Source organism: Pongo abelii, chromosome 4, assembly GCF_028885655.2.
Source record: "Pongo abelii isolate AG06213 chromosome 4, NHGRI_mPonAbe1-v2.0_pri, whole genome shotgun sequence".
In the NCBI taxonomy this organism is placed as follows: Eukaryota; Metazoa; Chordata; class Mammalia; order Primates; family Hominidae; genus Pongo; species Pongo abelii.
In genome coordinates this window covers 82,354,853-82,375,787 of record NC_071989.2, presented here as the reverse complement: position 1 = coordinate 82,375,787, position 20,935 = coordinate 82,354,853, and the positions used below count along the sequence as shown (strand labels likewise).

The window sequence follows — 20,935 nt, the reverse complement described above, 5'->3', positions numbered from 1 at the left end:
GGAATGTCAGGCCTCTGAGCCCAAGCTAAGCCATCATATCCCCTGTGACAGGGGATATGATGCACGTATATCCAGATGGCTTGAAGTAACTGAAGAATCACAAAAGAAGTGAAAATGGCCCGTTCCTGCCTTAACTGATGACATTACCTTGTGAAATTCCTTCTCCTGGCTCAGATGCTCCCGCACTGAGCACCTTGTGACCCCCCCGCCCAGCCCAGCCCGCCAGAGAACAACCCCCTTTGATTGTAATTTTCCACTACCTACCCAAATCCTATAAAACGGCCCCACCCCTATCTCCCTTCCCTGACTTTCTTTTCCGACTCAGCCCGCCTGCACCCAGGTGAAGTAAACAGCCTTGTTGCACACACAAAGCCTGTTTGGTGGTCTCTTTAAATGGACGTGTGTGACATGTATGTTTTTGTTTAACTTGTGGACAAAGACGTATGGATAGGTGCAAAAATACATCCTCTTTTGCAACCCAGAACTCATTGTTCAGTATGAGTTTTGATACATATAAGATATGATACCTGAGACAGTTAACTGATAGGAGTATTGATAGCCATAAAGGTTGGTTCCAGGCCAGGCACAGCGGCTCAAGCTTGCAATCCCCACAGCGAGGTGGGAGTATTGCTTAAAGCCAGCAGTTCAAGACCAGCCCGGGCAAGAAAGTAACAAATACCTCATCTCTACAAAAATTTAAAAATTAGCTGAGTATTGGGGCATGTGTCTGTGGTTGCAGCTACTCAGGAAGGGGTGGCTGAGGCAAGAGGATTGAGCCTGGGAGTTGGAGGCTGCACTGAGCTTTGATGGCACCACTGTACTCCAGCCTGGGTAACAGGCTTTGTTTTATTAAGACAGACCCTGTCTCTTTTTTTTTTTTTTTTTTTGAGACGGAGTCTCGCTCTGTCACCCAGGCTGGAGTGCAGTGGCACGATCTCAGCTCACTGCAAGCTCCGTCTCCCGGGGTCACGCCATTCTCCTGCCTCAGCCTCCTGAGTAACTGGGACTACAGGCGCCCACCACCACGCCTGCCTAATTTTTTGTATTTTTTAGTAGAGACGGGGGTTTCACCGTGTTAGCCAGGATGGTTTCGATCTCCTGACCTCATGATCCACCTGCCTCGGCCTCCCAAAGTGCTGGGATTACAGGCGTGAGCCACCGCGCCCGGCCCAGACCCTGTCTCTTAATAAAAAAAATTGATTCTAGGACTGTAGAAGAGGCAGTTAAACAGCATGGGATATGGGGAAATCCTCAGCAGTATTAATTTTGCATTCCAATTTCATATTGACTTGATACATACGATGGCTTTTTGTTTTAAAGGCTTTTATCTTGATGATGTCTGGAGTTAAAGGTATTGGCATATTCCACACATCTGTACTATTCTTAAGTGTGATCACTTAGGAATGAATATGATTTGAACTCATTCATGTTAATAGAGGGGTGTCAAATTGAGAACCAGGCAGATCCACCACCTACAGTAAAAAGGACCCTAAAGTAAATTGGTTGAAGAAATTAGATCCCAAAGATTCTTGGTGAATTTTGAAGTCTTCATCAGTATATCCATATTAAAAGGAGATAACAGAAGCCAAAATAAAAGAATTATGGGCTGACAGGACAACTGGATTAAAATAAGCATCAGTTTTATAAAAAGGGCTAACTTGAAGATAAATCTTTTGACTCCAGCTCTTTAGAGGATCTAAAGTGACCTTGATGGACAGTGGAAGAAATCACAACATGGAATTCCTTGAATAAAAATTATTAACTTTAAATAAAAAAAAAAGTGAAAAGAGACTCTACAAAGCAGAAAAAACATTTGCAATAGTACATTCTACAAAGGCCTTGTATCTATAACATGTGAAGAACTGCAACAAATCAATAAGATAGAGACAAAAATGAAAATAAAAAACGGGCAAAGACATGAAGAGGCACTTTACAAAAGAGGATATTCAAGTGGTCAATAAGCATATAAAAAGTTATTCATCAAAGAAATAAGTTGAAATTAAAAAGATGGAAAATGATACCATGCACACAGCAAAAGAGAATTACAGTAGCTATAGTAGGATCAAAATGGACATTAATGAAAAAAATTACTAGATATAGGGCATTTTTTATGATAGAAGGGTCAATCCATCAGGAAGATATAACAATTATACACACATAATTACCTAAAACGGAGCCCCAAAATACATGAAGCAAAACCTGACGGAACTGAATGTAGAAATGGACAATTCAATGATAGTCAAACTTAAATACCACACTTTCAATAATGAGTGAAACAACTAGACAGAAAATTAGTGAGGAAATAGATGACTTGAACAATACTATTTATCAACCAGACCTGACAGACATATATAGGACACTCCATTGCAAAGCAGCAAAATACACGTTGCTCTCAAGGGCACATGGAACACTCTCCAGGATAGACCATATTTTAGGCCATAAAACAAGTCTCAATGAATTTTAAAAAATGAAAATTATATAAGGTATGTCTTTGTCAATGGAATGAAATTAGAAATAATAACATAAGAAAATTTGAAAAATTAACAAATTTGTAAAAATTAAACAACATGCTCCTAAGTAAATGGTGGATCAAAGAAGAAATCCCAACAGCAATTCAAAAATACTTTGAAGTGAATGAAAACAAGCACACAACATACCAAAACTTACAGGATGCAGCAAAACTAGTGCCCAGAGGGAAATGTATACCTGTAAACACCTTCATTGGAAAAGAAGAAAGATCTCAAATCAGTAACCTAACCTTTTACCTTAAGAAACTAGAAAAAGAAGAGCCAACTAAATCCAAAGCATGAAGAAGGAAGCAAATAAAGAATGGAAATAAGGCCGGGCGTGGTGGCTCAAGCCTGTAATCCCAGCACTTTGGGAGGCCGAGGCGGGCGGATCACGAGGTCAGGAGATCAAGACCATCCTGGCTAACACAGTGAAACCCTGTCTCTACTAAAAATACAAAAAATTAGCCGGGCGTGGTGGCAGGCGCCTGTGGTCCCAACTGCTCGGGAGGCTGAGGCAGGAGAATGGCGTGAACCTGGGAGGAGGAGCTTGCAGTGAGCTGAGATCGCGCCACTGCACTCCAGCCTGGGTGACAGAGCAAGACTCCGTCTCAAAAAAAAAAAAAAAGAAAAGAATGGAAATAAATAGATAATAGAAAAACAATAGAGACGGTCAACTAAGCCAAAAATTCGTTCTTTGAAAAGATCAACAAAATATGACAAGTCTTTAGATAGACTGATAAAACAAAAAGAGAGAAGACTCACATTTCTCAAATCAGGAGTGGAAGAGGAGACATTACTGTTGATCTTACAGAAATAGCAAGGATATAAGAGAATACTATGATTAGTATGCCAAAAAATTAGATAACTGAGATGAAATAGATAAATTCCTAAAAATACACAAACTGTAAAAATGGGCTCAAGAAAATAAATCTAAGTAGACCTATAACTAGTAAAAAGAATTAGTAATCCAAAACTACCCACAAAGGAAGCCCAGGCACAGATGGCTTTACTGCTGGATTCTGCCAAACCTTTAAAGAGGAATTAACACTAGTACTTCTTAAATGCTGTCAAAAAATAGAAGAGGGGATACTTCCTAAATTATTCTGTGAGGTCAGTATTGCTCTGATAACAAAGCCAAAGATATCACAAGGAAAGAAAACTACAGACCAGTATCCGTTATGAACATGGGTGCAAAATTCCTCAATACTGGAAAATCAAAGCCAGCATTATATGAAAAGGATGACATGCCATGACCAATCAATTTATCCCACAAATGCAAGGTTTGTTCATCATATGAAAGTGAATCAGGCTGGGCATGGTGGCTCACACTTGTAATCCCAGCACTTTGGGAGGCCAAGGAGGGTGGATCACCTGAGGTCAGGAGTTCGAGACCAGCCTGGCAAACATGGTGAAACACTGTCTCTACTAAAAATCCAAAAATTAGCCGGGCATGGTGCCTCACGCCTGTAGTCCCAGCTACTAGGTAGTCTAAGGCATGAGAATAGCTTGAACCCGGGAGGCAGAGATTGTGCCACTGCACCCCAGCCTGGGCAACAGAGTGAGACTTGGTCTCAAAAAATAAATAAATAAATAAATAAATAAAGTGAATCAATGGAAGGCACCAAATTAACAGAGTAAAAGAAAATCACAAGATAATCTTAATTGACACAGAAAAAAAATTTGACAAAAACCAATAAAGGGCATCTGTGAAAAACCCACATCCAACATCATACTTAATGATTAAAGACCGAAAGCTTTTCCTCTAAGATCAGGAACAAAACAAGGATGTTTTCTCTCATCATTTCTATTCAACATTGTACTGGATGTTCTAGCCAGGACAATTAGGCAAGCAAAAGAAATAAAGCAATCAAGATTGGAAAGGAGAAAGTAAATTTCTATTTGAGGTGTCATGATCTTGTACATAGAAAACTCTAAAAAATCTGCAAACGAACTAGGAGAGTTGATGAACAATTTAATCAACATTTTCTCTCTACACCATAGACATACTACATTTTGTTGTCTCAGTTTCTCACCAGCTATAAAGAGTTTTGATAAAGATAGACCTGTATTGCTTATTTTAAAATTCTTTGGTCCCATTCCTGATTTCCTGGATTGGAATCTCACTACCAATAATGATATGCAATATATAAAAATGTTAACACCAAAAGTTGGAAATGGATTAGAAACAGGCAAGACTGGGTAGTGGAATTATTGGATGGGTGGTTTATATTTTGTTGATTATATTTTTCTCATTTTCCATGCTGAACATATAGTCCTTTTACACTAAGAAAAATCTTAATAGGTTTTTGGTTAAGAAACTTATGACACATACCACATAATATGCAGTGAATACATTTTTGTTTTGGTTTGTTTTGTTTGTTTTTTGAGACAGAGTCTTACTCTGTCACCCAGGCTAGAAGTGCAGTGGCACGATCACAGCCCACTGCAGCCTTGCTTGACCTCCCAGGCTCAAGCTAACCTCCCACCTCGGCCTCCTGAGCAGCTGGGACCACAGGCATGCACCACCATGCCCGGCTAATTTTTTTTTTATTTTTTGTAGAGACAGGGTCTCCCTGTGTTGCCCAGGCAGTGAGAGAGAAGACCCAGGTCTCTGCATTTTTGATACTGAAGCTTGAGAACCAGGGCAAACTGGAGAGCCCAAGGAAGCCTGCCCCACACTGAAGGCCTAGTTCCACTCCATCCCCACCCCAGCACTAATTCATTTTGCTGTAGCATTTTCAGATCAAGGCCAGGATGAAAAATTGAGAGACTTTGTGTATTGTGTCAGCCTTGATATGGGGAAGAAAAAGAGAGTCCCTTCTCTAAGCCTTGGCAGAACATGCCTTTCCCAGTGGGTTGTGTCTTTGTTTGAGCTGAAAGTTCATCTTTGTTCCTGTCTCTCATTTTGGCTCCTTTCCAACATAAAAGAATTCAAATGTTTTGCCTGATCTTTTCTTAAGTCATCCTTGTCAAGTTGGAGTATTCAGTTTCACAGGTTTTGTTTGTTTGATTGATTTTTGATTTTTGAAGTTGGAGTAGTCTTTGCTTTATATTTTTTTTATTACAACATCGATTGCTTCCATATGCAAATTTTTACTTTGAAAGCATTTTTAGTTCCAGCATTATCTACAGTACAGAATTTAGCTGTTAATCAAATTCCTCAATTGGGCAACTAAACTGACATAAAGAAAGACAAGCAGTAACATTGTTGCTTTCTGCTTTGCAATATTTTTCTAAATTAGTAAATGAAGCTGGTGGTAGAGGGGTGGGGGAATGGGAGGGGCAGGAAGATGAATGGAGGTAGGGAGGTGGGATGATAATGGCTCTCTACCTTTAGCAAACACAGGTATAAATACTACGTATGTTTTGACTAACTGAGTGTATAACAAGTCCTCAAAGTATAGACTATGCCACCAAAAACCAAAATAATGTACTGAAATTAATTTTCAATTATAATGAATTATGTCTTGTTATAGGGCCCTATAAAAGATGATCCCAAATTATCTTGAATCTGCCTGCCGGTGTCAAACCTAATGCAGTTAGGGTCACATTAGCATAGAAGGACGCTTTGTTCTGCTTAGAAAAGGTACTTGCTCTGAGGGGAACATCACACACCGGGGCCTGTTGTGGGGTAGGGGGAGCAGGGAGGGACAGCATTAGGAGATATACCTAATGTGAATGACGAGTTAATGGGTGCATCACACCAACATGGCACATGTATACATATGTAACAAACCTGCACGTTGTATACATGTACCCTAGAACTTAAAATATAATAAAAAATATATATATAAAAGAAAAGGTATATATTTCTTTTATATATATATATATAAAAGAAAGGTACTTCCTCTGGGCAGGCAGATTAGAAAATGGCACCTCTTCCTCCGGGTGATGAAGCCTAGAGTTAGGGCACTTGGCTTGGCATGCAGAACCTGGGCAGGTTTTCAGCCTTTTCTTGTGCCCTCTCTGGTGTGTGCGTGACGTTGTGTGAGGCCCTGCTGTGTGTGGAGGCCTCAGAACAAGGACAATATGGCATGTGTTCCCAGGATGTCCCTTCATCCATGAACTGACTCTGTGGGGGGCACTGGGTAAGCATTAAAGTCCAGGGACTCATTTATTCCATGATTAACAGGGCAGAGGCCTTTACCCAGCTGGGCAGGAAAAGGACCTGCTCTGCCTGTCTTGGATCTGTCCCACCCTTTGATCACGGATACCTTAACTCTTGAGAACTGCATATTTGGCACAAACATCTCCATCTAAACCACTGCTCTAAGAGACTTGATCAAACGCTGACATTGCTTTAGCATCCTAAGGCCATGTGCCTGGGATGACCTGGCCCGCCTTGAGTTCCAGTCTAGCAAAGCTCAAGGTTGCCAAAAGAATTTACCATTTGTTCCAGCAACACCCAGTCATGGGCCCTTCACATCCCTTTCTCAGAGCATTTATTTGAAAAAACTCCCTTTGTCCCTTTGAGATGGATGTGTATCTTCTACAGCTCAGGAGTGTCTCTGTCAAGGCCCTGAAAACCCATTCCTTTGAATGTTATGAAGAAGGATAAGGCCTTTGTCTCCCAGACTCTGAGGGAGGGTAGAAGCCTAACTTGGATAAATGCCAGTTGGCAGAACCAGATGGCCTAATTACATGGATATTGACCCTACCTCACTTCCCCACTTTTTGTAATGTTTTACTTCTGTGACACTACAGGGGCCAGGCCCGCTCCTCTTTCCTACTCCCCCATCTTCCAAGACACCTCTGTGCAACTCACAGTTGAACTCAGCTGTTTCCCCTACCACAGTTAATTACTGAATAAAATCTGTCTTTGCTGTCTTCAACTAGTGTCCAGCTTTATCTTTTTTTTTTTTTTAAGATGGAGTTTCGTTCTTGTTGCCCAGGCTGGAGTGCAATGGTGCAATCTCGGCTTACTGCAACCTCTGCCTCCCAGGTTCAAGTGATTCTCCTGCCTCAGCCTCCTGAGTAGCTGGGATTATAGGCATGAGCCACCATGCCCAGCTAACTTTTTGTATTTTTAGTAGAGACAGGGTTTCACCATGTTGGCCAGGCTGGTCTCGAATTCCTGACCTCAGTGATCCACCCACCTAGGCCGGCCAAAGTTCTGGGATTACAGGCGTGAGCCACCACACCCGGCCCCAGCTTTATCTTTGACAGTTCTTCTACCAAGTCCTTATCCTGCATCTTTCTATAAAGTAATATAACCTGCTATAACTTAATGTTACAGCACACATATTGTACCATGTTGGTACCTAGTTTCTCCAAGTATAATATTTGATCACTGGGCTGGGCATGGTGGCTCACACCTGTAATCCCAGAACTTTGGGATGTCAAGGTAGGAGGATCCCTTGAGCCTAGAAGTTTCAGACTAGCCCGGGCAGCACAGGGAGACCATGTCTCTACAAAAAATAAAAAAAAATTAGCCGGGCATGGTGGTGCATGCCTGTGGTCCCAGCTGCTCAGGAGGCTGAGGTGGGAGGATAGCTTGAGCCCGGGAGGTCAAGGCTGCAGTGGGCTATGATCGTGCCACTGTACTCTAGCCTGGGTGACAGAGTAAGACTCTGTCTCAAAAAAACAAAACAAAACAAAAATTTAATCACTGCATATTATGTGTTATGTGTTATAAGTTTCTTAACCAAAAACCTATTAAGATTTTTCTTAGTGTAAAAGGACTATATGTTCAGCGTGGAAAATGAGAAAAATATAATCAACAAAATACAAACCATCCATCCAATAATTCCACTACCCAGTCTTGCCTGTTTCTAATCCATTTCCAACTTTTGGTGTTAACATTTTTATATATTGCATATCATTATGGTCTAAATATTCTGTGAATATATCTGTATGATTAAGCATAATTTTAAAAGCAAAAGTGGGATCATAATTTTTAAACAGATGCTTTTTCTACTTAACATTTTCCCATGTCATTAAATATTCTTCAGAAATGCGATTTAAAGATTACACAACATTCCATTGCATGGATGTACCAATATTTATTTAACAACAATCTTACTGTTGGATTCCCCCTTCCTTTCCCCACTACCAATATTTTCTCATTACAGACAGTACTGAAATAGTCTTGTAGGCAAGTCTTTGGGCTTATCCTTAGTTATTTCTTTGGATGAATTCTGAAGGGAGCATTTAACTCCACCGACGACTCACCTCTGTCTCTTGGCTTCTGTGCTATCACACTCTCCCTTGTCTCTCTGACCATGCTGTTTCTCCTGCAGGATCTTCTGTGGTCCCTATAAGATTTTGACTGGACCTGTGCTTTTCCCTGCCATTCTCTCTGAGCAAGCTCACTCATTCCAAGGCTTCAATTACCATGCCTATGCTGATATCTCCTGATCTGTATACCTTAAGTCTACATATTTCCCCTGAAGTCCTGAAGATCTATTTTAGATGTCCCCACTTGGATGTCTTACAAGCACATAAAAACTCAACATAGACAAAATGGAACTCATAATTTTACTCCCCAAATCCTTATCTGCAGTGATTGCTATTTGAGTAAATAACACCATTATTTATCCAGTGGCTCAAGTCAGGAACCTGATGGTTTTGCTTGCCTTCTCAATTATATTACTTGTTTTGCCAGACCCTGTTGATTCTACTTTCCACCTTTGAGCTCTAGAATCTATTTACTTCTCTTCATCCTCACTGTCACCTCTAGATCAGACTGTCATCTCTTTGCTAATGCAAATATGGTCCTGTCACTCTGAAATTTAAACTCCTTAAATGGTGATATGGTTTCGCTGTGTCCCCACCCAAATCTGATCTTGAATTGTAACTCCCACAATTCCCACATGTTGTGGGAGAAACCAGGTGAGAAGTGATTAAATTAGTGATTAACAGCACAGGTCTTTCCTGTGCTGTTCTTGTGATAGTGAATGCGTCTCACGAGATCTGATGGTTTTAAAAAGGGGAGTTTCTCTGCAAAAGCTCTCTTTTTGCCTGCTGCCATCCATGTAAGACATGACATGCTCCTCCTTGCCTTCTACCATGACTGTGAGGCCTCCCCAGCCACGTGGAACTGTAAGTCCATTAAACTTCTTTCTTTTGTAAAATGCCGGGTCTTGGGTATGTCTTTATCGGCAGTGTGAAAACAAACTAATACAAATGGATTCCCATTACCTTTGGGCCTGGGTCCATACTCCTTACCATGGTTGAACAGGATTTTTTTAAGAATAAAAGGTCCTGCCTATTTCTGCAGCTTCATTTCTTGGTACCCAACACTCTGCTACAAGCCATTGTTTCATAGGTCAACTTCTTGTTGGCTCTGCCTGTTCTATTGTTACATGATCACATCACAGGGTGTATCTAGTATGGTGCCTGGCATAACAGACATTTCAAAGGACGTGTTGAATTAATAAATGCATAAATATTGGGTGAGAGACTGTTAATATAAATATTTTCTAGAAGCTAGATATATACTGATTGAAAAACAGTATAGTTAAGTCTAGAGTCTAGTCTCCAAAATCTAGAGTATTTCAGAAGAAGAGTCCAATTCCTGTTCCATAGCCTTGGATTAATTTCTTCACTTCTCTAAGCTTCAGTTTCCTCATGTGTTAAATGAGGATCATAGTATCCACATCAAGCAGATATTGTGGGCATTAAATAAGATAACTTAAGTATGATATTTAGTACAATGTCTAGCATATAAACATTTGATAAATGAAATCCAGCAACAATGACAATGATGATCATGATACATTGCATCCAGACAGGTGTTCCACTTTCTGCCAAACTGTTACAGTGTATAGATATTCCAATATGCTTTGCAAGTTGCTATTAGTAATTTTATAAAATGCCCCCTGTTGTCTGCAATAATATAGGTGAAAATTTTGTATTTCTTTGATGAATAGCAATATACCTATTATTAAATATCTTTTTTTTTTTTTTGAGAGAGTCTCACTCTGTTGACCAGGCTGGAGTGCAGTGGTGTGATCTTGGCTCACTGCAACCTCTGCCTACCGGGCACAAGTGATTCTCCTGCCTCAGCCTCCTGAGTATCTGGGATTACAGGTGCCCGCCACCACACCCAGCTAATTTTTGTATTTTTAGTAGAGGCGGGGTTTCACCCTGTTGGCCAGGATGGTCTCAAACTCCTGACCTCAAGTGATCTGCCCTCCTTGGCCTCCTAAAGTGCTGGGATTACAGGTGTAAGCCGCCACACCGAGCCTAGACATTTTTGTATTTGTACATTTTGGCTTTTTTAAAAAAAAAAGTCTCAGTGACATCATTCAGTGACATGCACATAACTTTTTTTTCTTAAGTATTTCTCTGGATAAGTTTCCAGGAGTGGTATTATGGGAAATATATCCATATTTTCATTACTTTTGATATATATGCCAGGTTGCTGCCTGCCTATAAAACACGGACTAAATATTTTAATTTTAGAATCCCTCTCTACGGGCGGGGCACGGTGGCTCACACCTGTAATCCCAGCACTTTGGGCAGGCGGATCACCTAAGGTCAGGAGTGCGAGATCAGACTGACCAACATGGAGAAACCCCGTCTCTACTAAAAATACAAAATTAGCTGAGCGTGGTGGTACATGCCTGTAATCCCAGCTACTTGAGAGGTTGAGGCACGAGAATCACTTGAACCTGAGAGGCGGAGGTTGCGGTGAGCAGAGATCGTGTCATTGCATTCCAGCCTGGGCAACAGGAGCGAAACGCGGTCTCAAAAAAAAAAAAAAAAAAAAAAATCCCTCTCTACATCCTGATTCTTCTACTTGTTTTAACTAAAAATGCGAAATTTAATTACACTTTTCTGTGTATTTGTTTTTCTTTTTCAAATTTTATTTTAGATTCAGAGGGTATATGTGCAGGTTCATTACATGGGTAAATTGCATGATACTGAAGTATGGGGTACAAATGATTCTGTCACTCAGATACTGAGTATTGTACCCAATAGTTAGTTTTTCAACCCTTGCTCCCTCTCTCTCTCTCCCCATAAGTCCCCAGTTTCTATTGTTGCCATTTTTATGTCCATGAGTACCTAATGGTTAGCTTCCACTTATAAGTGAGAATATATGGTATTTGGTTTTCTTTTTTTCTTTTTTTTTTGAGACTGAGTCTTGCTCTATCACCCAGGCTGGAGTGCAGTGGTGCAGTCTCGGCTCACTGCAACCTCCGCCTCCCAGGTTCAAGCAATTATCCTCCCTCAGCCTCCCAAGGAGCTGGGATTACAGGTGCCTGCCACCACGCCCAGTTAATTTTTGTATTTTTAGTAGAGACAGGGTTTCAACATATTGGCCAGGCTGGTCTCGAACTCCTGACCTCTAATGATCCGCCTGCCTCAGCCGCCCAAAGTACTGGGATTACAGGCATGAGTCACCATGGCCGGCCAAAGGATGGTAAATATATATGGTATAGTAAACATACTCTAGAAGTATTCTTTTTTTTTAGCTATATAAAAGTGACAGTGTTTAACTTTGAGAATTAGTTAGGATTGTTGGTAAGTAACAGAGAAGACTGGAGGTGAGCAGCCTGGAATTGGTGTAGCAGCCATATAACATCACCATTGTCCCAGGTTCCCGTTTCTTGGCTCTAGCATATTAATACATGGATTTCATTCTCATCATCAGCTCATGGTTCTAAGATGGCTGCTCTGCTCCCAGACCTAAGTCTTCCTTCCAAACAGGAAGAAGGAAAAAGTACAAATGTTTGACAAAAGATAAAGGTATATGCCGATTGAGTCCGCCCTCTTTTATCAGAGAATAAAAGCTTTCTTGGAAGCCATATCTAATAATCTTCTGCTTACAACTCGTTGGCCAAAATGACCATATGGCTATCCCAGCTACTAGAGGAGTCTGAGGGAGAAAAACAGTTTTAGTGGGCACATTGCCACCATGAACAAAATTGGGTTTGTCCTAAAGAAAGGAGAGAATGGATATTAATTAAGCAACTAGCAGTACCTACCACGGATGTAAATATGTATGTGATTTTTCATTAATAATATGAAAAATTGTACATTTTATTTCTTTTAAGCCCAAACTAAACTTACCAAATTCTCTGTCGTTCTACCACATATTAAAGCAAATCAAGCAGCAAAACAAATGCAACTGGGCTTCTCAAACTTATTTCTCTTTTCTTCAGGTTCTTTTCTCCCCCCCAGGGCACAGTATCACTCAGGAATTTGAAATCTGCAGTTATAGTAGTGTTTGACCAATAAAACTCAGTCAAAACACTGCTTTTAATTCTGAAAGCATTCCTGTGACGTGTTTTCTTACATACCAAAGGAAGAAATCAAGCATTCTAAGTTAGGTGTCCCTTTTCGTCTTTTAGTGCCTGCAGGGAAGATTGTCTTTCTACATTGCCATGGCTGATGTTATTAGCTAACTAGTTAGCTGATTGGCTAATAGTTTCAATCTAGAAATCCCCGGGCTACCTCAGTTATTAAAATGTTCTCCTGTGGCTCACGCTTGTAATCCCAGCACTTTGGGAGGCCGAGGTGGGTGGATCACAAGGTCAGGAGTTTGAGACCAGCCTGACCAACATGGTGAAACACCGTCTTTACTAAAAATACAAAAAATTAGCCGGGCATAGTGGTGCATGCCTGTAATCCCAGCTACTCAGGAGGCTGAGGCAGGAGAATTCCGGGGCGGGGAGATCACGAGGTCAGGAGATCAAGACCATCCTGGCTAACATAGTGAAATCCCATTTCCTACTAAAAATACAAAAAATTAACTGGGTGTGGTGGCACGCGTCTGTAGTCCCAGCTAGTCAGGAGGCCTAGGCAGGAGAATTCCTTGAACCTAAGAGGCGGAGATTGCAGTGAGCAGAGATCACGCCACTGCACTCCAGCCTGGGTGACAGAGTGAGACTCCATCTCAAAAAAAAAAAAAAAATTCTCCCTGTGATTTTATGTATTTAAAACATATGATGGATTCTAAATCTATCCATTTATGCCGAGACCAGCTCAGTTGGGGAGACCCTGGCCCAGGGGCGCTAGAGGAATTAAAGACACACACACAGAAATACAGAGGTGTGGATTGGTAAATCAGGGGTCTCACAGCCTTCAGAGCTGAGAGCCTCAAACAGATTTACCCACGTATTTATTGACAGCAAGCCAGTGATAAGCATTGTTTCTATATATTCTAGATTAACTAAAAGTATTCCTTACAGGAAACAAAGGGATGGGCCGAAATAAAGGGATGGGCTCTGGCTAGTTATCTGTAGGAGGTGCATGTACAGGCACAGGTCACTCCTGCTATCGTTTGTGGTTTAAGAACGCCTTTAAGCAGTTTTCTGCCCTGGGTGGGCCAGGTGTTCCTTGCCCCCATTCTGGTAAACCCACAACCTTCCAGCGTGGGCGTCACGGCCATCACGAACATGTCACAGTGGTGCAAAGATTTTGTTTATGGCCAGTTTTGGGGCCAGTTTATGGCGAGATTTTGGGGGGGCCTGTTCCCAACACATTTATGTCTTATTGGAGGGTCAAAGATGATGATGAATCTTTCTGAGGAAATGTGTCTTTTCCATGCACTAAATAAACAGAACGAAAACTTGTAATTATGCCCTGGAACTGGGGGGCGGGACTTGGAGAGCAATTACACTTAAATGATGTAAAAATGAAAAATGTGCTTTTCAAAAACTAACAGATTATAAAATTTTGCTTAGTATATACCAGAGGAAGTTTTTACAAGTTTTCTTTCTAACTAAGGGTTTAATTCTTCCTTCCTGTCTGGGAAAATACTAGATCTAAGAAATTATTTAAACTTGAAAGTATAGGACATTTAGTATGTTTTAGGGCTTCAAAAGCAAAATCTATCCATATGGTATAGGATTTTGTGCACATCTAAGGCAGTATGGAATTCTGGTTAAGGGAGTGTGCTCTTGAGCCAACATGCTAGGATTACTATCTGTGTGACCATGGGCAAATTGCTTAGCTTCTCTGTGTGCCTCAAGACTCCTCTTAGGTAAACTGGGGGTAACAGTGTATACCTGGAAGGATGGCAAGAGGATTAAGTGAATTAATTTCCATAAAGAAGTCTGTAGAGTGCCTGGCAATTTGTTAGCTGTCAAAAACATCAGTTATGATTTTAGCTATTAAGAATTCCTCTTCCCCAGTGCAACTAAAGAGCTCTTTTCTGGGTCATGTGTATTAGTAACCTCCAAAATCCAGGGTTGTCGCAAGCTTCTTTTACTTAAGATGGTTCCACTCCCCTTTAAACATAGAGGAAAAATACAATCAGAACGAACTCTTAACATGTTTCCTTTGCTAATAACAAAGTAATAATTAAAGCAAGCATTGCAACAACAAAAACCAAAGCAATAATCCTTTTACTCTAAAAACCGTTCAGAAAAAAGCCTCAAAGCATATTTCAAAATATTGTGGTAACAATTTTCAGCATATACTAATCTGATAAAGGCTCATTTTTTCAGTTGTTGTTCTTCGCCCACTAAGATAAGCAAAATTTATCTCAGCCAAAGAGGGAAGTCAATGGTGATTTAAAAAGAAAAAAACAAAAACTCTCAAAAATAGTGTCATGTTGCAAGTAGGGGAAACAGAATCAGGCCTGGCGCAGTGGCTCACGCCTGTAATCCCAGCACTTTGGGAGGCCGAGGCGGGCGGATCGCTTGAGCTCAGAAGTTCAGGACCAGCCTGGGCAGCATGGCGAAACTCCGTCTCTACAAAAATTAGCGGGATGCGTTGGTGTGCACCTCCACTCCCAGCTCCTCCGGAGGCTGACGCCAGAGAATCGCTTGAGCTTGGGAGGCGGAGGTTGCAGTGAGTCGAGATCGCGCCATTGCATTCCAGCCTGCCTAGGCTGTGGGAGTGAAACCCTGTCTCAAAAACAAACAACAACAACAAAAAATTGGACCTTTTCTTTTATAGGTCTGGGTGAATGTAGTTCTGTCTCCTACCAGAATAGCCAGACATCTGGGAGCCAGGCGTCCGTGACCCAGGCACAAATACCCGCACACTTCTTAAACAATAGCTAAGAGTCAATCACACCCAGGCATTTCAAATATTATCAACAAGTTGTATTGGTTAGCTTTACACTAAGGCCTGAGGCTTCAACATCTGTAGGGCATAGTCTGGTAGCCAAAGCTTCCCCAAATGGCAATTGTTTGGGATTACCCTGGGGACTCCTACTTACACATAGCTCTAGAAATGTGAATACAAGTCATATAATTTCATTCATCACTGGCTATAGGTAGAACCCAACTACCCAAAATTCCTGCTCTATTAAATCTAATTCATTGTTTCATTAAAATGGTAAATGATGTGTAATAGTCAGGATTTTGGCTAATTAAATATTATACAAATGAAAGAATAGATTCTTATATGGCAGGAAAGCCTTTTTTTTTTTTTAAATCAGGGTCAAATATAACTATATCAACAAACATTCTTTGAAGTATTTTTTGATCTTGCTAATTTTGCTAATCATTAGTAAATTCGTGAAAGTTGGTATTGTGATTGCTAAATATTTCCCAGGAATGAAAGACGCAATTTCCAACTTTTCTGGATGAGCCGAACATAATGCTATGGTTCTTGGATGATGAGTAAAAGAAAGTCTTGACGTTAATACTTAGATACAATATTGTTTCTCAATACATTTATTAAATATATTTAGACTACAATACGCATTACCTTAAAGACAATTTATCATGTTTTAAATGCTGGAGGGCTAATTTTTTCAGTAGGAGTGTGTAATTAGCAAAGGCGCCAGAGGCCATAAGACGGTAGAATAGAGCTGGGAGAGGCAGGGGAGGAAAGCCGGATGGAACCCTGTTGTCTTTCTGGGTCAGGGTTAGCCTGTACCGGTTAAACGGTGAAAGAGAAAAGGTCAGCGCAGGAATTTGGTATTTCCCTGACATCTCCAGATGAAAGTCCGGGCTCTAGGACTTCTCTAGACTGTGAAAGCAGCCCACGATTCTTCCTTGCATGCACCTAAGTGGCAGTAGGTTTAGGATGAAAGTGGCGGGGCAGAGGCCGGCGGTCCTCGCCCGTGCCCTCTGCACCCCTGTCCCGAGGCCGGGATGGCCGCGTCCACTCTGGGTAAATTTCAGGAGGGCCTACGCGTGGCTGGAGAACTCCACCGGGCTCTGCGAACAGAATCCTGCGAAGGTCGGCATTAAAGGAATACGCAAAATCAGCGTTGTAGCCCCCGCGGCTTAACCGCATCTATTTTTATATCTAAGCCAAGGTCACTCTTTAATACCAAGCCATCGCCCTGAGCTGGGCGTCGCGCTGCCGGGTGACGGCGGCCGGGGCGGAGAGAGGGGGCGCGGGTGGCGAGGCGGGGGCCGCGTGACGCCCCCGGGCTGGCCAAGCCGGCACCTGCCGGGCCGGCGCCTGAGAGCCGGGGCTGGAGGGAGGCAGGGCGGCGTCCCAGGCTCCGAGGAGGGGCCGCTCCGCGCCGGCGGGCGGGCGGGCGGGGGGATTCGCGGTGGGCGCGGGCGCGGAGCGGAAGCGAAGGCTGGAGGCGCTGCGGCGCTAGTGCGTCACGTCGTCGGAGGGCACGGTGGGCCGCGGCCGACCCGCGACGAGGAGCCGGGCGTCCGCTGCGAGCGGGAGGCGGCCGCACCCGCCCTGGCAGCGGCGAGCTGTGCGGCCCGGGACCGGCCGGAGGTCGCCAGCGAGCAGCCGCTGGCTCCATTCATTCGCGCGGCTCCGCCTCCTTTCCCGGACTCTTCCAGCGGCTCCCGGGGCGCGTCTGAGGTGAGTGCGCTCCCTATCCCCGGTGCGGACCGTGGGGTGAGGCCGAGGCGGCCGCACCGAGCCCCGCGCCCCCGCCGGCACCAGACCCACGGACACCGAGCGGCGACGCGGGCCACCGGCTGTGGGCGGCCCCCGCGGGCTGGGCCTGGCGCAGACCAGTGCGGGCCGCCTGGACCTGGGGCTCGCGTCCAGCTGGCGGCGGTCTGCGGGGCATGTGGCGCCCCCAGGTGCGCGGGCCTCCGCCTCGGCGCCACCATTTTGTGTGAGGGAATGCCGTTCTCCGCTCGCCTCCGCCGCGGGCCGGTTCGCAGCTGCGACTTGCCGCCCCCTCCCCTAGCCCTCTCCCCACCTGGATGCTTGGCGTGCGAGCTGATTGCTTTGGCTTGGGGAGACGCGGACTCGGGGAGGTGTGGAACTTCAGCGTTTAGACTCGGTTCACCCGACCAGGTGGCCTCCAGAGATGCTCTGACCGCCTTTCTTTACCTGTGACTACTTTTGGAATAGATATTGTATGATTCTCCCTCCTCTAGAATGCAGGTCGTTGCAGTTTTGTCCTAATTGTGTTCTCAGTTCTCCATTATGCCATTTTTCAAGAGGCCTATGCTTCGGGAGGTGAAGCCTTGAACCCTGGGTGGTTTATGGCTCGGGGGTCTGGATTACACTGACTCCCGTGACTGTCCTTGGGGAGAAAAGATGAAGCATCTCCCTGGCTTTTCAGCGTCTGGGAAGCGGCGTGGGTATCGTATCGGGTGGATTCGAAGATAACCACCTGATGCAGGTCATCTTCCCCCACTGGGAGAACCGTTCCTAACGTGAATTAAAACGTGTGTACGGGTTTTTTGGGGGATTGGGACCGGAGGGACATATTTCTAAAAAATTTCCGGAAGGGAAAGTTTTCATTGTGATTCTCACAGTACTGTGACACAATTTGTCATTTTCAAGGTTGCTGAGAATTTGGGAATTCTTTTAATTCGTTGGCTCCTCGCGAATTACTACTTACGAACTGAGCAGATTATACCCAAGCCATTTGTATTTTGTCATTGCATCACAGACAGGGATTACAATCGGGAGTGCTGGCTGTTGCATAATGCACACATTTGGGCCCTGGAGGGAATTCACCGAAGTGGATCTGGGTTTGGTGTGCCATGCGTTTTTATTTTTTACATAGGATGTACAGATGATCTTTGCAAACTGCGTCCCTTATCGTACTATAAAGTGTTTACAAGAGGAAAGATTTTTAGTGACTAGTATGGACCAGACTAAAATTTTTAGTGTTTTAGTTTTGCTTGTTTTGGAGGAAAGGCAAGGAATGAGATGGCGAGAGGCACCTGGGAAAAGTCCGTTTGTCCTAACGCTTGAAGCGCAAACAAAGATAAAACATGATCGTCTTTCACAGAAATTTTGTTGCTATTATAGTGGACTTTTCTCTAAGTTAATGATGAGGATCCGTTTGGGGAACTTAGAAATAGCTTATGTGAGTAGCAACATTGACCTTCCACATGAGTGACCATAAATTAAGGTGTTTTACCTGTGGATTTTAGGTTCTAAAAGGCTTCAAATTAGTCTGACCTTTGAGATAGTATTCATGTCATTACGAGTGGTATTTATGTAATAAAAATGGGATATAGGCCCGGTGCGGTGGCTCACACCTGTAATCCCAACACTTTGGGAGGCCAGAGCGGGTGGATCACGAGGTCAGGAGTTCAAGACCAGCCTGGCCAACATGGTGAAACCCCGTCTCTACTAAAAATACAAAATTAGCCGGGTGTGGTGGCACATGCCTGTAATCCCAGCAACTGAGGAGGCTGAGGCACGAGAATCACTTGAACCCAGGAGGCAGAGGTTGCGGTGAGCCGAGATCGTGTCCTTGCACTGCAGCCTGGGCAACAACAGTGAAACACCAAGATGGAATAGATATCCAACAAAGGATTTTGATTTGGAGAAAACGAAATAATTAAGTGCTTTTGAGGTAAAGTTTCCATGCCATCCTCCTTATTAAATTAAACTTTTTATTTTCTGTTTTGTTGAAGACTCTCCCACTAATTTTGTCTTCAAACAAGTGATTCTATATCGTGTACCATCCCTGGCAAAAATATCGTGCTTCCCATTAAAGATATGTTTATTCTATAGGGAGAATTATGGAGGTGAGAAGAACCTTGGACATTTAGATATGAGTCTTGGTTTAGGGAATTTAAGCAAAGATTGCCTGCTAGAGATTGCAGGTGACCTGTCTGGACCTATCCTAGGCCTATGGGGAATGAGTTTTTTTTTTTTTTCTAGCAAATAACAGTGCTGAGTCAAACACAGCTCTTAAACTTAACTTCTGTTATTATACAAGTCAGAGAAGTTCACTGAATTGGTAAGATTGTATTTAATTGACTCTAGTTTGGAAGTGATCTTGGTGTGCTTTTGTCTTTGAAGTTGTTTGAGATTTTGAGCATTATTTTACCAATGGTTGAGAAATTGAAAAGAAAAACCGAATATTTTTCTCTATTAGCTCCTACCTAAATACTCCGTTTTAAGCCTTAAGCGTATTATGTTCAGTCATCTGCCTAAAAATTCAGTAAGATTTACTTTTTAAAGGTAAGTACAACATAAGAGAGTTGAGTATTAATGTAGTGATTCCCATAATATCTGTCAAGGATTCTGTATAAAGGATTGTTGTTTGGGTAGGAAGTTAAACAAAACTTGTGTGTTCCTTCCTCTAAGATTTTATGATTCTGAGTGAAAAAAGGAATTGTGTGATTATCGTATTTAAGACGATAGTCTCTTCACATGCCATTATTTTTTGTATATTTAGCTCTGAAATTTAAGTTCTAAATTTGGTATGCCTCAGTGGTAGTAGGAATATTTCACAGTTGTTTCAATGATAACAATAAAATCACTCAAGGTAGAATTTATTAAGGAAAAGGTGTGATGATTTAAAGATATTAAGGGAAAAACTAATAATTTATCAGAGATATCCTAGAATACTTATTAGACTCATGGAGTTTTAGAGTTGGTATATGATACCTTAACGTTTACATGCTCTGTATAGGCGACTACTCATCTATGCTAACCTATTTTTTAGGCTAGAAAGTTTGTGACGTACCTAGATTCCTCCCACCCCCGCCTTTTTTTTTTTTTTTTTTTTTTAATGAATACAGTTTTGGTTACTAGCTGTTCCAATAAGATGCTAGTTTTAGACTAAACAAAGATAGCTTTCATTTATTCCACAAACATTGAGTGTCTGTTGTGTGTTGTAGGTCACAAACAGGCCCTACTGTCACGGAGTCTATAGTTTAATGAAGTATTGTGGATTACAATGTTAACAATTCCTTAAGGTCTAACTATACAAAGATTTTTGAAAATACGAGTTGGGAACAAATTTAGCAAATTGCATTTTTAAAAAAGTGCCAAGTTGCATGTTGTCACACTTCATTTGTAACTTCTCAGGTGTAGAATTAGTTTAATTTGGAAAATTCATTCCAGTAGTCCTTGTAATGTGTACTGTTTGGCTGGGTACAAAAACATGAATGTGCAAAGTAATCTAGAAATTCAGTCTTAAAGATGAGACAAACATTAAGCAGATAATTCTGTCCTGTGAGTGAACTGAACAGAGTGATATGGGGCACGCAGAGGAGGGCTGCATTAATTCTTTCTGAGTGACTCTGGAAGGGCTTTACAGAGGCAGTGACAGTTGAACTTGGTCTTGAACAATGGATGAGTGAGAACTTGTCAGAAGCTTTTGGGGATGTGGAATA

General features: G+C 42.4%; 1 protein-coding gene, 1 long non-coding RNA gene and 1 other non-coding gene across 8 annotated transcripts in view; 2 read left to right on the top strand and 1 right to left on the bottom strand.

Moving 5' to 3' along the window:
* The first annotated feature begins 403 nt into the window (after nucleotides 1–403).
* Nucleotides 404–528, top strand: LOC112133627 (small nucleolar RNA SNORA40). Its single transcript, XR_002915258.2, has one exon. It is a non-coding gene; the product is annotated as a small nucleolar RNA SNORA40 (small nucleolar RNA).
* Nucleotides 529–16,071: 15,543 nt separating this feature from the next.
* On the bottom strand, nucleotides 16,072–17,715 carry LOC129059430 (uncharacterized). Its single transcript, XR_008525310.2, has 2 exons — nucleotides 17,542–17,715; nucleotides 16,072–16,590 (listed from the first exon to the last, which is right to left on the bottom strand). It is a non-coding gene; the product is annotated as an uncharacterized LOC129059430 (long non-coding RNA).
* FAM169A (family with sequence similarity 169 member A) overlaps nucleotides 16,233–20,935 on the top strand; it is an 88,831-nt gene continuing 84,128 nt past the window's right edge. For 2 of the 6 annotated variants that reach the window (XM_054555626.2, XM_054555625.2), the window contains exon 1: nucleotides 16,233–16,598. In XM_054555626.2, coding sequence (XP_054411601.2) covers nucleotides 16,416–16,598 — 183 coding nt within the window. In that variant the 5' untranslated portion in view covers nucleotides 16,233–16,415. Of the gene's footprint in view, nucleotides 16,599–16,957; nucleotides 17,193–17,455; nucleotides 17,730–17,753; nucleotides 18,017–18,059; nucleotides 19,162–20,935 lie in introns of those variants that run through there. The other 4 variants (XM_024247660.3, XM_024247658.3, XM_024247661.3 and 1 more) reach the window with 4 other exon arrangements.